Here is a 17,286-nt window from a genome sequence, read left to right as displayed (position 1 = left end):
CTCGTTTATCGTTCCTGTTACCGTTTTTTTATACCGCATGTATCTCCCAAGAGACGTGTGATGATGTTACGGATGGTGCTGGTAGTCCTGTTGGGCGCTTTTTGGACGATAGGTAAGTCTATCGACTCTATGTGTTACACAATCACGGCCGTGTCCAAACGCAAGCACACCCGGAAATTAGACCGGTATAGGGGCTGCGACACAAGCATGCACAGTGAGACCAGGTCACTGAGGTACAGAAAGCTTTGGCGTCAAAATTTGTTCTGCTTATTTGTTTGTTTGTATTGCATTTGCTGACAACAAACCGTTGGTTGGTATCGAAATAGACCTACCAGCAAAACGTACTATTTAAGAATCGGAAGACACAATTTTGATGCAGTTTAGTTCTTAAATAATCATCGCAGCGACAGGGAAACAAATATATTCTTAAACAGGCATTGTGTAACATTTTTGCACAATTTTCGTATGAATCAGTATGATTGTAATATCCTTCCACTTTTCAAAATATTTTCAATGCAATCATTTTCAATGCAACATTTTTTTTTATTTTTATGCCAAATACCTGACAAATACAATGTCACACGAAGCGCACTCAGTTTGTACTACCACCACAAAATACCAGAATGTAAAGAAACATGGCTAACAGCTGTGTTTCTAACTTTAAAACATACTTGCGAGGTGTCACATTTTTTTCACTTCCAGTTCTTTAATGTTTTGACTGGTTGATCAAACTTACGTTGTAAAGGAAAGATCAGAAAATTTACGTTATCGTCCTAATGTTGAATGCAGCTCTAACATTTAACCACGATTACGAATTTAGATTGTGATAACCTGGTGATTGTTTGTTTTTGTGAACTATGGTGAGAAGGGAAGCAGGGAGACCTTTCCGACGGGCTGCAAAAGTCCCATCATGCCTCTGTTAGGGAGAGGACGTCTGTCGGTGGGGGGGGGGGGGGGGGCTGGTGGGGAGGGGGGCCGCTTATCAAGAATAAGCTGCAGAACAAGTTCGGTATCCCGCCATGATCTGTTGAATCCTTTGTGTATGTAACGTTGACAGCTACATAGCCCCAGGGATGACAACAATGATATAGGACAGCATATTGTCGTGCGTGATAATGTAATCATAGGATGTAAGGAAATCACTAAGTAAATAATCTCATGAATTGTCCTCAGGTTTAATAATACTAGACACAATATGCAACAATGTGATCCTGAAACCGTTTACATCAAGAAAGGGCGTAGAACTGTAGATTGATGAATGTACCTTTTCTGTACAGAAGCTACTCTGGGTGCCAGACTCGTATCGGGCCGTTGGCCGTTTTCCCTTCGGCAGCCAAGAGCCCTTCGCCTGCTTCAAGGGAGTTGAGCCGGACGGGAGTTAGTAGTAGCAAGTGTGTGGGAGGCCGGTATGTCGGGGAGGGCGGTATAGTATCCAGCCGCCCGGAGCGCCAGGACGGTCTGGGGTGGGTCAGGGCGGGCTCGGATGGTCAGGGACGGCGTCCAGGGCAGCCGGGACGCTTTTCTCTTTACAGAGGCTGACGCACTGAAACCCGCGGAGTCTGGCACCCAGGGTATAGAGAAGCAGCATTGCACAAGTATGCGACGTATGGGACGACGTCTGATTTTTGATACCTTACGTATATTGTATAGATGGCGCCCAGGTTTGTCGGACAGCACACGGGCGATCCTTCAGCTGCCCACAGTCGCTGCTGTACAAGTTCGACCCCGCCGACATCTACTGTTGCGGGAGGGTGTGCTGCTCAGACCCCTGCAGATCCACCGTCAGCAGGCCCGACAGCTGTATGGGAGACGCCAAAAACTTTTTCAATATGAAGTAGGTGATAGTCTTGTTAAACTTTTAAATAAAAAGATGTTTTTGGTTTGATTTTTCTGTTAATGACCACGATCATGATAATGATCATTCTGGCATTTTCACCTGATCGAAGTGAGGAAAGTTTTGTATAAAGCGACTTCCATGTCACACAAGGTTGGTTTCATGGCAAGATTCGAACCCGGGACCTCTTGGTTTTGAACCGAATCCTCTGGCGTTACGCAACGTGACTGCGCAATACTACAACTGTAAAACAAGCTAGACCCTACATCTTCTCAAAGATTATGTTGTTGAGATTACGTTCGACAGCAAAGATGAAGTATGTATTTCAATAAATGTATAAAAGTTTCTAGTAGCGACAGATGTACAAAACAATCACCCCCGCCCTCCCTTTTATTGTTAGTATCGGCGCCATCGTCGGAATAGTAGTGGGAGTCATCACTGTTACCGTTATCGTCGTTGGTGCCATTATATGGTGTAACGGAAAGGCAAGGAAGAACATCAAGAAGGCCCAAACGAGTTCGTATGGTAAGTCTATCGAGTTAAATAGGAAGAATGACTTTTGATGGAGCTTTGTTCAAGTGGGGCATTTATTCTATGATTTGCTTGAGTTATATAGTAACTTTTATTGTACAACAATTGTATCAAGTACAACGTATGGCATTTCCTGGTAAAAGTCGTATTTACCAAATAATGTAGTAAAGTCCGGAAATATTTATACTTTGTACACAGTACCTCGTTTTACAATGTTTGTCAAGGAAGTCAAGTACAGTAATTTCATTTACAAGTCTTGTTAAGTCCGGAATTTCCGTAATTGACTTTGATTTACTACGATTATTAAGTCCAGTAGTGTTACGCAACTCAACTGGTATCTACAGGTATAAAATGCAAATGTTTTGTGCAGTGTGGTATGTGCCCGAATTGTCATTGCAAGGACATTCACGTACTCGATGTGAAATTAACACCGTTCCAAAATTACCTGGATAAGAAGTTTCTTTTAATTTTTGTAGTCAGCCGTTACCAGCTAAGTGTGCCGGTGCTGACCTGGTATCATTGTCAAAATACAAAATACAAGGCATCTCCATTTCCCTCCAGAAATACAAATGACGGCCATTCCCCAGTCTTCACCGCCACCTACCCCGGGTCCCCTACACAGCCACCGGCCTCTCCGAGGTACCCACCGTCTTCACCGCCGCCTACCCCGGGCGTCAAGTACCCTGCACAGCCGCCGGCCTCCCCACGGTTCCCACCGTCTTCACCGCCGCCTACCCCGGGCGTCAAGTACCCTGCCCAGCCGCCGGCCTCTCCGCGGTATCCACCGTCTTCACCGCCGCCTACCCCGGGCGTCAAGTACCCTGCACAGCCGCCGGCCTCTCCGCGGTACCCACCGTCTTCACCGCCGCCTACCCCGGGCGTCAAGTACCCAGCCCAGCCGCCGGCCTCTCCACGGTCGCCACTGTCTTCACCTCCGCGTACACGACAAGATGGGCATTCAGTTTTCGTTTTTTAGCAACACTTAAGATTTAGGAACTCCATATCCGGGTGTGCGAAAATGTAGTACATGTAAATACCATATGTAGAGGGATAATGAATTTAATCACTTATCAGTAGGTAAAGACAGGCTAATATATATATTTTTTTCGACAATGGCAATGCTTATGCTGTAAATTTCGCACCAAACTATATGATAAAACGTCTTCATAATTCAAATTTTCTTCTGAAGTATCTATATATTATCTATATCTAATGAAATCTTTTATGCTCTAGATCTAAACTAAGAGCATATAAATGTAGTACAGTGGATGTAATTTGTCCATCCTAATGATATGCAAAAAGTATTATAGGTGGCGATCTAAAACTCTGGTTTGATCCGTGGATCGTGTTCTATCTACTAGTATCTTTTACAAGAATTCGGAAAAAGACCTCATAATTTAGATCTTTTTTTGGGGGGGGGGTCGTTGATTGTAGAAATGAGCTACTAGGAAGCCCACATGTGACCTTGACCTTTATCTTCCTATATAAGACATACCCGCATACCAATTATATATCATCAAAGTCCTTTTTATATAATAAGTTATGTCGACCGGTACCAAAAATATGCGGACACACACACACACACACATGACAGATACACACAAATACACCAAAAAAACCACGATAATAACATGACAAACAAGAGAATAAACATTTCACTGGGGCATAGCAATGTGGATTCTAGAGCCATGTGTTTTTTAAAGCCGTTCCCTTTCCTGTGAATATGCTGAGCTGAGCATTATAAATGTGGAAGTCCTTGAACGCTGCTAGACCAGCCAAATTCGGGCAAGTGTTCTTCCGGTGGAACTTCTATCCTGGTACGGAAGTGAGACCACAGAGTGACAACATACGTCACTTCCGGTCTGTGCACGAGTGACGTAACGGTACATGACACAGGGCTAATCATAAGACCAGTTCATTTCCTCCTCTGAACACACTTGCGACACTCCGCAGTGCCATAACTACCCAACAGTTCTTAGCTTCGTCGCAAAACAACGCAAAGGTTCGTGACCATGTTGCGGTTAACACCTGTTGTCATCGTCGCCATTTTCGCAACAGGTAAGGAATCGTTGTAGTTGTACATAGCGAGAACATCATACCAATTTTAAGAGATTGCTTAGAGTAACTAGTAGGGAAAAAGAGGAAGTATCTTTTGAGAAATCTGTGACATTTTAATTTTCACTCTGACGATATCGCAGACTGACATTCTTTCCTAAGTACTGTGCTATCAGGTGACTGAAACCACCGGCTGAAGTTAGGGGCCACTCAAAATGTTATGAGAGACACAGCTGGTTGGAGATAGGAGTGTTGCTTACCGTTACTGAAATGACCGGAGAAATACGGTCTCAAGGAAAGGCTACGTGATGTTATGCGCCGGAAATGAGTAGAAAATATTCTGTATACGTGGGCCATATAAAGGCATGCAGTGACGGGACGGGGTTGTACTTTGGTGAGGGGGGGGGGTCTCACAAAAGAGAAGAGTTTGCTGTCTACGTACATACGATGTAAGTCTTGGTTCTCATGTAGTTCACATTAGTAGCCTATGATTCGGAGCTGTACTACAGTGACTAAAGGCAAATCGTGCCACGTCTTACTCTCCAGGCAGCCTTTACTAGGCTTTGGCTTATTTGGTGTGTTTTAGGCTTTTTTATCGGGCTTTTTTTATGGTATTACTGCATGGCAAATGGATACTGCCTAGTCAATTTGATACTGTCTTGCAGCCACCGAAAGATCTGCTTATGCTTGGAGATTAGCCAAATCTACCAGTCACGACTACACGTAGGTTAGCTCGTCTGAACAAGGAGGTTCGACTGCACGTCACGACTCTTGTCCTCACCCATGGTAACATGAAATCACCTGTTGTACACACCAACCATAAATACGCATAGAACGACTGGGGGAAACAAAAACACTTATGTTCTATGAGTTATTAGCCTGTGTTGACACAATCCCTCGCTGGCTGTGGTTAAATGACCCCCTCTCAGGAGCCAAAGGTGGTAAGACGGTCCACAAATGTGGGAAAACTTCACAGGTAGACAGATAAATAGACTGTTGGGTGGAATGGCGCTGGGAGAGCGATTTCAACCTTTTAGATTTAGCAAGGCGGAATGCCAACGGATGTCAAGGCATTCATACAGCCATGATTCTAGCCTGTCAATAGCCTGATTTCAGTTTGGATTTATCAAAACACGCACAGGTAACATGACGAATTCAAGAATGCTAAATCTACACCCTCCCCCCTCCCCACCTAACATCAATATCGGGTTTACGCTTCAGTGCGATCAACAAAACAACTCTGTGTCGTATGTAAAGCCTGGCATTTGTAAAGAATGTTACGGCCCGGCCCTTGAACACATATCAAGTTACCCGGAGCTTTCATACCTGACAGGTATGTTTGGCCTGTACCGATCTTTCGGGGCGGCGCCTCGATCCCTCGGACATACTGACAAACTTGAAACGACATGTAGACGGTCGTGTACACACAAGTGCATTTCCAGAAGAAAATACTTAAGAATTCTCTAATCAAACTTAAGAAATGGCTCCCAAGCATTGATGTTGATGTAAAATACATGGGGAAATGGTTAGTTGGTGGGGTCTCTCTCTCTCCCTGTCTCTCTGTTTCTGTCTCTCTGTTTCTGCCTCTCTCTGTCTTCCTGTCTCTTTCTCTGTCTCTCTCACTGTCTCTCTGCCTCTGCCTCTGCCTCTCTCTCTCTCTCCATCTCTCTCTCTCCTCCCTCTCTCTTCCTCTCCAACTCTCTCTCTATATATATGTATATAGCTGCTATTTACACCAACTCGGTACGTGTGATTTCCGCCCTAGTTGTTGCTGGAGAGCAGTGCCGGTCGCTAGGGGGCCTCATCAGGTTCTCCTGTCCTCGGCCGATCGTTGACGACGATGACGACATCTACTGCTGTGATGACGGAACTGACTGTTGCGACAGTTGTTTGGAGGCTGACGACAGCTCAAATTGCTGGGGAGACGTCGTGAACCATGCAGTGAACCTCGGGTATTTTGTTTTCGGCAATTTGCGAAGAAACCATCATGCCATATAATCTATAATTAGCAGCAATTTCATACTTCATGTATGTACGAATGTAAGAGTTACAGTTTCATCACACTCAATCTTTCCATGTCTTGATGTTCCATGTTCACTGCACGTGTACAATACACATAGCTATAACGTTTCTCAGGTTTTATGGATGTTGAGCAGTTATATTTATAAACATTTTTTGACCGCTGTGTTTCAGCTAGTTGCGAATCAATGGTGTGTTTCTAATAGCATTTTCCTGCGTCATACTCAATCTAATTTTTTTCGCCAGTACCGGCGTCATTGTAGGTATCATTACCGGTGTTATCGTCATCATCATCATCATCATTGTGGGAATAGTCCTCTGCTGCTGCGCATGCGCCAAAAGGCGACAAAACCCACCGGTGGCATACCAGGCATCACCACAAGGCAAGTTCTATCTGTGAATTTTTTTTCAGGTCGTCCCAAATTTAAAGAAGTTCAACTCACAAGTCACATTGTGCATCTGTATTTCACAATTGTACAATGTACAATGCTGTTTTTTTTTCATCTCCTTTGCATTTTGTACTGCCCAATATGAGTGGTAATTTTATTCATCATAATACTTATAATTTGTCTTTTTTAGTTATATCCTTTTTCTTTCCGTTATGAGGCTAAAATAGCAGCTGCTAGAGTTGCCCACTGTGCCTTGTACTTTTTATGTTGATCAATAAAAATTAGTAATGTTTGTTTTAATATCACTTGGGTATATTATTCTGTGCGTGTATTGATATTATATTTTGCAAATGATATTTATAATTCTTCTTGTGTTACACAGGACAACAGGTCACGGTGATGACTCAGCCGGGAGCGTACGGCGCCCAACCCGCCCAGTACCCCCCTCCAGCCGGCCAGCCAGAGAAGGGGTACCCAGGCCCCCCTCCCGCATACCCCGCGACCGGCGGAGCACCTTACCCCCCTGCGGGAGCAGCTTACCCCCCTGCCGGAGCAGCTTACCCCCCGGGAGGGGCACCCTACCCCCAGGGAGGAACACCGTACCCTGTGGACGCGGCGTACCCCCCTCAGAAGGCCTAGTCTTCAAGTTTCAGTTTGGGCTCAAATGTACAAAATTACTGATGTCAGGAATACAATTGGAAAACAAATCCTGTATATGTTATATGTATAACATTGCAGTACGCCTTTCTAAATGATTTTAAAGTACGTATGTCAATGGGGATTTGTAACAAATCACAACTTGGATAACGTTTCTTACAATTTCATAAGAAACATTTGTACCGACAATGGGGGCTAGAATAGTTGTATAATCATACCATGTAGCCAGGAATGTTTGAACGTAATGCAGATTTTGTTGTTGGTAGGATCCTCTCTGTATATGCCTTATATTCCACATCTCATGAGTGTGCTGGCATGTTGCCAGTGACTAGAGGGTTCAGGCAAAGGCCGGGTAAGCCGGGTAAATGTTAGGGTAATTGTGCTGAAGTCGACTGTCTAACAGACTACACAGCTGGTACAAAAACAAATATTATCCAAATAGGAGGAATAATTAGTTTACTCGGTTTTGTCAACGTAAATTGAATTTCTGACACACTGTGTACCGCGTTACATTGAAAGATGTGTTCAAATACAAAAACCTACTTTTTCTACAAATATTTGTAGACACTACGTGTGTAATCAAAAGTGTTTAATTTTGTAATACACTGTTTGAATAAAATCACTTGTGTATAATGCCTCTCCTTGGTTTCGATGTTCAACAATGCTGTAAACACATATAGTAAAGCCCATTCCACGCCACAAGGAGGACTATCAATGATAATTGTATTTTTTTATTAGGTGTAGAATGTTTTAGTCCTACCAGGCTTCGGAAGCGGTTGGAACTATTGGAATGAGAAGAAATTGACCAAAGAGACAGATGACTTTTCAGGGAGTTTAAAGAGTAAATTAGCCACCTCCCGTAGCGACTGGACTTTCCTACCATATTATTTGTCTATTTGGGGCCAATTTCTACTCTTTCCAGCCACTTTCAAAACCTGTTAGAGGCTAGAATAAAGGAAATTTGTATGTAAGAAGGAAAAAGTCGATCAGTTTTTTTAGTGAAAACGAAACTAACTTTCTGACTACACGAAAGTGCTATTTGTTACCCTCCGATCCAACACTATAATATAACGTGGAAGGCAATCTACTACAATTGTGCTACACCGACATCTGATCAAGTAAGTTACAATAGGCCACAATATAATCTTGCCAAGCGTTGCAGAACGTGCAAGTTGCCACCAGACAATCAGTCCTACCTGCCACCAAACGTTTGTGCTGATTAGTCTGGGGTGTGACACAAACAGCTCTTACGAAAAATATACTCACTCCCCGAAAACAAGTTTGACCATACTTCACAGGAAAATAAGCAAGACATAGATTTTTTTCTAAAGCCGTTAATATCAATTTAAAAACAAACGTTAAAGCTACGACGGGAAAATTGTTATTCTAAGTTTTAAATGTCACTACGACAAGCGCCAAGGGCACATACCTGATAAACATCCTTTGTTGTAGGGTCTGTCCAATCAGAACGTTCGTCTCAGAATCCACCGCTCTCAGATAGAGTACAGAGTGACATACTGTTACCGTCAGCGTCGGCTGTGGTGTGTTTGGGTGTACATGTGGAGTCTGAAGCCTTGTTGTCGTGTGTATCTCTACCCTACCGTTCCTACCGACTCGATATGGCTCTACTGAAGATACTGCTGGGCGCGGCACTACTGTATGTGGGTAAGTCTGGCGCAAAATTGGACGATATTTTCCTTCTTGTGAACAACACACTGACACTAGCATTCAAGATGGCCGACTAACAAGTCTACATGTAACGTTAGTATGTAACGTTACGCAATTATACGTCTGATCTGTAATTCTGTGTGTTGCTGTTCATCAATACATGACTGGGACAGTTCTCAGTTCAGAGCTAACAGTACACGTGGTGGGGATGTTGTGTGTGCCTGCTTTACCGAACCATGGTAACCACCAAGGTCTCCAGCCTTTATCCACGCATGGGTGCCTCATATGTTTTTGCAAATGACGACAGCCTCCGGCTACCATAGCTCTGACTACTGACACGGAAGTATTGTATTTTGGTTCCTCATGTTTGAATTTTTCCCCAGTTTGGTAGACTACTTCCATTTATTAAAATTTGTTCCGTATAATGGATGTCGATACTTTCCTGACATATCTGTAGTGAAAGCGCCTAAATTAGATGTGACAACAAATGCTTGAGCTACGCTTCCCCATTTCATATGCAAAACGTACAAAATTATGCTGCTAGAAAGAACAGTTATTCTTGATTACGTCGATCATAAGATAAAACGCACAAAATGTTGTTTGTACAGTTAGTGTGACAAATCGCCCATCAGTACTGTACTGTCCCCACTGGGCGATGTACGCACCGAAACTACCAATCTCCTGTACTAGTTTCGGTCTTTGGTATGCAGGGCGCGACAGGATATGACTAGTACTATGAATATATAAATGGACGGATCGCATACCCCAAGCCAACTCATGAATATATAAGAGAACACCTTTTTGATCAACCAGGCCATGTATGTACCGAAAGTACAAATTTGTAGCAGTTTCGGTCCCAGTTTCGTATGCAGGGCGCGGCTGTATGATAATGAGTGGACCGATCCCATATCCAAACATCCACATTACTTCTACCGACATCTTTATGGTATACGCAGGAGGATTGCATGAAGTTCAGTGGGTATCCATGTCTATAGCGCATTGCTATGTTTAATAATTTAATTAACAAAGCTAAGAAAACAGGCCAAGAGGAAGACTGGAACAAATATAAGAGAGTTAAGAAGGGAGTTCAGAAAAGCATAAGACAAGCACACTCTAAATACGTGGCAGACATACTGGGAGAAGCTATAGTTGACAAACCCAAAACATTCTGGTCGTACATAAAGGACTGAGGAAAGACCTTGTCGGGGTAGCACCCCTAAAGGTGGGAAATACCATCATCAGTGACAGCGGGAAAAAAGCAGAAGTACTCAGTTCACAGTTCAAAAGTGTTTTCACAGAGGAAGACACCACAGATATGCCATCTCTAGGTCAGCCCTGTACTCCTCCAATGGAAAATATAGTAGTTTCTACTGATGGTGTCGAAAAAATGCTTCAAGGTCTCAATCCCTCTAAAGCATCCGGACCAGACCAAATACCACCGTGGTTCCTCAAGTTGACAGCTAGTGAAATCGCGCCTGTTCTAACCAATATTTTCCAACACTCGCTAAACACTGCAGAAATCCCTAAAGATTGGAGGGATGCAAATATATGCGCCATCTTTAAAAAAGGAGATAGAGCGGTCCCCAGCAACTACAGACCTGTTTCACTGACCTGCATATCCTGCAAACTACTTGAACATATCATCCATAGCCAAATCATGAAGCACCTAGAAAGTTACAGTATATTAACGGATTACCAGCATGGATTCAGAGCCAAACGATCCACAGAAACACAGCTTATACTAACAGTCCATGACATAGCTGGCGCACTAAACAGTAAACGGCAGGTAGATTTAGCAATACTTGATTTCACTAAAGCCTTTGATAAAGTCCCCCATGGCAGGCTCATCTCAAAACTGGAGTATTATGGAATCCAAGGCCCTACGCTGAATTGGTTAAAGGCTTTCCTGACCAACAGGGAGCAAACAGTAGTGGTTGAAGGGAAGGCGTCGGCTCCAGTTAAAGTAGCGTCTGGGGTCCCTCAAGGAACCGTCCTGGGGCCATTGCTCTTTCTCTTGTACATAAATGACCTACCAGATCAGCTTGACTCAAATGTGAGGTTATTTGCCGATGACTGTCTATTGTATGTAGAGCTTTCTACACAGACCGACTCACAACTTCTCCAAAAAGACCTGAACACCCTGGAAGAATGGCAAAGCAAATGGCTCATGCAGTTTAATCCCGAAAAATGCTACATTATGCACATAACAAACAAACGAACACCACATGCAACTAGCTACCAGTTTTGTGGTCAGGCTTTAGCAACCACAAAAATCCATCCGTATCTGGGCGTCACGCTGACAAGCGGACTGAAGTGGGGTGCACATGTTAATAATATCACAACTAAGGCGAAACAGACATTGGGAGTGATTAAACGTAATCTGTGGGCATGTCCAGCGAGAGTAAAATCACTTGCATACACGTCACTTGTAAGACCGAACCTAGAATACGCTGCGACAGTATGGGATCCATATACAAAGAAAGACAAAGACAAATTGGAAAGGGTACAGAATCAAGCTGCAAGATTCTGTATGAACAACTATGTAAGAGGTGCTAGTGTCACGGAAATGAAAAGAAACCTACAGTGGACCTCACTTGAAGACAGAAGAAAAATGTCTAGACTATGCATGATGTACAAAATGACTAATAAACTGGTGGATGTCCCAACTACTAAGTACCTAATACCAGCCCAGAAGAGAACAAGAAATAGCCACGCATTCAAGTACCAGAGTTATCAACCAAGGATTGAGGTGTTCAAGAATTCATTCTTTCCTAGAACTATCGCAGAGTGGAACTCACTGTCACCAAGTACAGTAGGGGCACTGTCAATAGATAGCTTTAAACAATGTCTAGAGCTAGAAGTTCAAGGGTTAGGTGTAACAAGTCGATCGGTGTAATATAGCCAGCTGCCGCCGCGCCGCGTGCCTGCGAAGCTGGTGTGTTACGCCGAAAGGCGGTTATACCGGCTATACAGATACAGATACAGATACAGAATAATTCATGGTTCTGAAAAATCTGTTTTACTTTCTGCCTTTAAGTATAGTGGAACTTTGCACGCACTCGGGCATTGGCAGCCATTTTGACATGATGGCCCCCGTCACATATTCAGAACCTTCCCCCGAACACCAGCCGACCAATGTTGGTTAAATTTAAAGTTCGGGAGCAGTCTGACCAGATTATAGTATACAAGCCACGCCTACCTTTGTATGTGAATCGAGTTTGAATATGAGTTACATTTGAGTCAAATTTCACTGAAAACCACGCCCCGACTTCCAAACACAAGCCAGCCACCAGCAAACCATGGTAGAAAAAAAATCGAACCTCCCAGCAACACTAAAATTAAACGTTTTCAAACATATCGGTTGACGCAGCTGAACACCATCCGACCTTTCTCCTGACCTACTCCTAATTAAACAATTGTTGCAATTGGGGGAGTTCGGCAGTGTTCGAGAGGCCATGTTTGGCTGTGTGTGACAGTGACCACTTTTACGGAGCGGATGGTGTAAATCCGATAATTAGAATATCTCATTGGGACTCTTCCAATTTTGTAACAGGGGTGAGAGCATAGTCGTGAATCACCAGTGTAGTATCAGTGAATAATTCGTTTTGTTTTTGGAAACGGGCCCAGATCAATATAAATGCGCGAGTCTGTCCAATCCGTTAAATCAAGTTCATGTGACCTACCATCTGTATCACTACATGTATGTATGACTCTTTCCTGCAATTTTAGATGAAGTAATATATTATTATCTTTGTTTGAAATTTTTTTTTGTATCATGACTGCAACAGAATATTTAGTGTGTGTATGTTTAGTATAAGCAGTGGGGTCGTGTGGCGTAGCGGCATAGTGCTCGACTCGGAACCAAGAGGTCCCGGCTTCGAGTCCTGACATGCCATCGATCTTGGGAAAGGCACTTAACACGACTTAATAATTTCCTCACTTCGCTCAGGTGTAAATGAGTATTGTATTGTCCTCTGTGTTGGTGGCGACATTAATATAAGTTGATAAAACATGAGTGTGCCGTCACCACGTCTTGTGATTATATGTTGGAATATAAAAAAAACAGAATATTTTGGTATCATGACGAAATTTAAGGCAAAGTATGTTACAGCCACAATCTTGAAGCGACTTAAAGAAAGGCCATGGATGTTCCGTGTGTCTGGTATCTTCTTTAAAGTTTATATATATCGTTGTATTTGTTGTGTCTACTGTATCTATATAAAGCCGTTGCTGAAACCTGCCCTGGACATTACACGCCTGACGTCCTCGGCATCAAGGTGTGGGTGCCGGCGTTCGACTGCCCCACGCTGGTGGACAGTCCCGGCTCCAAGTTCTGCTGCGGCACGAAGGACAACCCGCACTGCTGCAGCGACTGTACCCAGTCCATCACCAGTGTGGTGGCCTGCATCACAGGCGGGACTCTCAGGTGAGGGCGACTTGGGCACAGTTTGTTTGTTTGACTGGTCCACTAGCCTCCATAGCATGCCAAAAACTGGGGGTTTGGGGAGTCTTCAGGGTCTTTGGGAGCTTTTATGTGCTATTTTCTGATTGTATATAGACAGCATAGCCGGCCTGGTTAATCAAAAAACATCCGAAGACCACCAACCCCCCAGTTCTATAAGCCTGCTACCTCCTCACTTGATTTTTTCAAGCAGCTATAGTGATAACTCGTATGAAGCGCAACGCAACACGATACAATGTATACACAACACAAATTGCCATGCTGTCGAAATCAATGGCAAACTGGCCGATGTCATCGAGATTTTTGCTTGTTATCAGCAAAAAAAAAAAATTTCTCCACACGCTTGATAATGACGTGCTCGCCATTGGCAGAGTTTGGGCCATTTGCGGCCCCAAATAGTAGTGTCGGTCGCGAAGTTTTCGGCGTAGTTAAGACCTTAATGTTATCCTGATCTCTCCCACAGTTACGCGGCGTTCCTGGGCCTGGTGATCGGGGGATGCGTGCTTGTGCTGATCCTGCTGATCTGCTGCTGTGTGTGCTGCTGTCGCGGCTGCTGTTCCTCCCGCCAGCCCGCCGTTACCGTCGTGCAGGGTTCGTGACGCACATTCAGAACCTTCTCCCGAATACCAGCCTAGCCGACCAAGATTGGCTGAAGTTCGGGAGCAGTCTGGCCAGATTTAGACCATTCCTACCTAAAATTGAATCGAATTTGACTTACATTTTAGACAAATTTGAGTGCCAACCACGCCCCGACCTACTCCCGAACACCAGCCAACCACAGGTCAACCATGGCCAAACCTTCCGTTCACACCTGAACGTTTTAAACGTTTTGAAACATGTTCTGATGATTTTATGTGTTTCTCCACACGTTATTGCCATATACCGCGTTGTGTGATTCCTTACCACGTTTCTATCGCCCCCTTGCGGCTGCTGACAGGATGACTGACTTTACCCTTCACTAGTAAGGGACTTCGTTTCCCCTCTACATCCTCAACTGTAACACGACCAGACCAAAACCTTACCGAGTCTATATTCTTCTCTTGCTTTACGCTCACTTGATCACCAACTACTTGGACCGTGAGTTATTATATAAGATTCGTTTTCAATGTGACTGGACATACAGGACATCCATGCATGCTACAAAATGGAGAAAAATCATCATCATCATCACACACAACCATCGTCTGGTACTAGTACTGAAGTTTGTGAAAGATCATATTGTACATCGTCTACCAAGTCTTTGGAAAATATGGTCACACTGCTGCTTAAGTAGTATCTTTGTGTGTCTTAGACATATTTCTGTGTGGTTCTGTTTGGGATCGCTTTGATTTTTACGGGGCTTGCACTATTGCAGGTCCTCCGATTGTGATGCCCAATGTGCCGGGGACAGCTGGAGGCAACCCGCCCTACACCCAGTTTGAGTAGCGGCAGCAAACAGCGCCCCCTGTACATCTGTAGACGCATGTGCAGCCGCATCTGCGGAGCTGTGTTTATTCAGTGATTTCCAGTTTAAGTTTTACTTGCACAAGTTTGTTATTTCGCTATGGTGTAGACTGCGCTATGGTACATTAGCTCACAGTATCGCTTCCCTGTCGTATCGTATGTATGGAACATATCAGCTGTATGAAGGATGTGGAGCATAAAATTAAGTCCAAAAACGTTTTATTTCTATAGATACATGTATATAAGAAACAATACATGTAAGTACGCACCTGATTATTTTCGTACCCATTGTGACAGTGTAAATTTGGCATTCGGAGTTGCCCAGCTAGTCATAAATGACAGTATCATAACCCTTATCTCAGCATCGACGATGTAAAAAAATCTGGGGAATTTTCACTGGCTTTTGTCATCTATATATAGGAAAATGTAGATTTTTATTTTTTTTTGTGGTTCAAAGCGGTGGCTTGTAAGAATATACACAGCATATATATTACACATATGTAATATATATAGCAGAAAATGCATATTGTCTGGTATAGGAAAAGGTCATGGTTTCCGTTTGTACAACGGCTTGTTTTCTTGATTAAACCGCGATGCTTTCTAAACAAAGAGTTTTTACTGTTGTCTCATTGACTTACAATAATCCTATGGAACCCAATGATGATACTATGAATACAGATGGCGTTATGAAAAAGATATTTATTCCCTTATATGAATGCACGAATACGACATCAGTTTGTAAAACCAATTTTAATAGCCGCTAAATCTATTGGTACAGAATCGACCACCCCTTAAGTTTTCCTAGGGTTGGTACGTTCCTATTGTCCAACAACCGAGTCATTCAAGAACGTCATTCCTTACATGCTTAGCGACACACCGAGAAGACCAAAGGAAGAGAGAAAAAGACATGGCCGCTTCAGGCTTGCTGATTTTGATAGCTGTCCTTGGGACAGGTGAGAACTATTACTTCTTTTTGTTCTACTCTGTTGCAGTCGCGATATCGCTCAATTTGTGGTATATAAGGACGCAGAACGTAATAAAATTGCATGGTACCATTGTGGAGATACTATAACGTGGTTTTGGCTAACTTCCACAAACTAGGTTATTGTTCAAGCAACTATAGCTGCAGTATATGACTTCAATATCTAAGAACAAACGGATATTTTCGTTTAGTCTGGTTATAGCTTTCACTCCTCTAGAACTAGAGGAAGTATGCCGAAAGTTTGACTCATGAATTTGGAGTGTAAGCTTTGTGTGTAAGGAGTGTAAGAATGTGTAAAACATGGTTAAAAGTAATGACGGGGTCAGAAAATAATGCCCCTTATAATCGCTCAATTCAAGATAGGGTCCCTCAAGATTTCTCTGAAAATATGAAAAATTACGGAACATTTTGCTGTTCAAAGTCCGATCGTTTGTTACCCACACCCTCACCTGTTTGTTCAGCGTTACTAATTAATGATTACTTCTTTGTCAAGTCATGCAATGGCTAAAACGGTGATATACACGTTCTTTCAGTGTGGGGATGGCTTGTTTACTTCTTAAGCTCCTGCCACATAGTTCACAACATTCTCCCGACAAGCAACCAACCACCAGACAACCGAATCTCCTGTCCACACCCGAATGTTTGAAACATTTTGGAACATTCTGCAGCCGAACAGTTGCAGAAAATTGACTTCGAATATCCAGTTTTGCCTCCCTGAAACTGCATTCGATGCCTAAGATACAAAATACAATGTTGCTTCTTCTTACAGGTACATCCGGTAATATACAAACGGAAGAACAGGAACAGGGAGTATGTTAACAATACCCTCTTTCTGGTTCCTTAGCCTCTGGTGGTGAATACTGTTCCTCCTACACCGACATATACGGAGTCTTCCATTACGGTTTCAACTGCCCCAACTACAGTGATGGTGATGACTATGAGGACCAGTACTGTTGTGGTACCAGCAACAGTCCCTACTGCTGCGATTCTTGTTTCTTGTCGCAGGTATACGTAGTTTAAAGTTGGGCTTTGGTTTATGCGTAAAGTACTAAAGTACTGAACATACACACACACATGCACACACATGCACACACATGTACACACACACACACACACACACACACACACACACACACACACACACACACACACTACTACTATATATATATATATATATATATATATATATATATATATATATATATATATATATATATATATATATATATATATATATATATATATA

The 17,286-nt window shown here is 43.2% G+C and overlaps 2 protein-coding genes across 2 annotated transcripts in view; both read left to right on the top strand.

The window, feature by feature from the left end:
• Window positions 1-4,240: 4,240 nt before the first annotated feature.
• On the top strand, window positions 4,241-8,120 carry LOC109477182 (postacrosomal sheath WW domain-binding protein-like). The gene is made up of 4 exons (XM_019778250.1): window positions 4,241-4,423; window positions 6,186-6,372; window positions 6,686-6,822; window positions 7,211-8,120. Exons 1-4 carry the CDS (start codon window positions 4,378-4,380, stop codon window positions 7,465-7,467), a joined length of 627 nt encoding a protein of 208 aa, XP_019633809.1. The 5' UTR covers window positions 4,241-4,377; the 3' UTR covers window positions 7,468-8,120.
• An 847-nt stretch (window positions 8,121-8,967) lies between these two features.
• Window positions 8,968-17,286, top strand: part of LOC109477202 (protein shisa-4-like) — a 10,388-nt gene continuing 2,069 nt past the window's right edge. The window contains exons 1-4 of the mRNA XM_019778270.1: window positions 8,968-9,150; window positions 13,378-13,579; window positions 14,079-14,206; window positions 16,885-17,045. Of these exons, the coding sequence (XP_019633829.1) occupies window positions 9,105-9,150; window positions 13,378-13,579; window positions 14,079-14,206; window positions 16,885-17,045 (537 nt within the window). The 5' untranslated portion in view covers window positions 8,968-9,104. The remainder of the gene's footprint in view (window positions 9,151-13,377; window positions 13,580-14,078; window positions 14,207-16,884; window positions 17,046-17,286) is intronic.

The sequence above is a fragment of the Branchiostoma belcheri genome, unplaced genomic scaffold, assembly GCF_001625305.1.
Source record: "Branchiostoma belcheri isolate BF01 breed outbred unplaced genomic scaffold, Haploidv18h27 scaffold4, whole genome shotgun sequence".
Lineage (NCBI taxonomy): Eukaryota > Metazoa > Chordata > Leptocardii > Amphioxiformes > Branchiostomatidae > Branchiostoma > Branchiostoma belcheri.
Note: the sequence above shows the minus strand (reverse complement) of the source record. Positions and strands in the feature narration are given on the sequence as shown.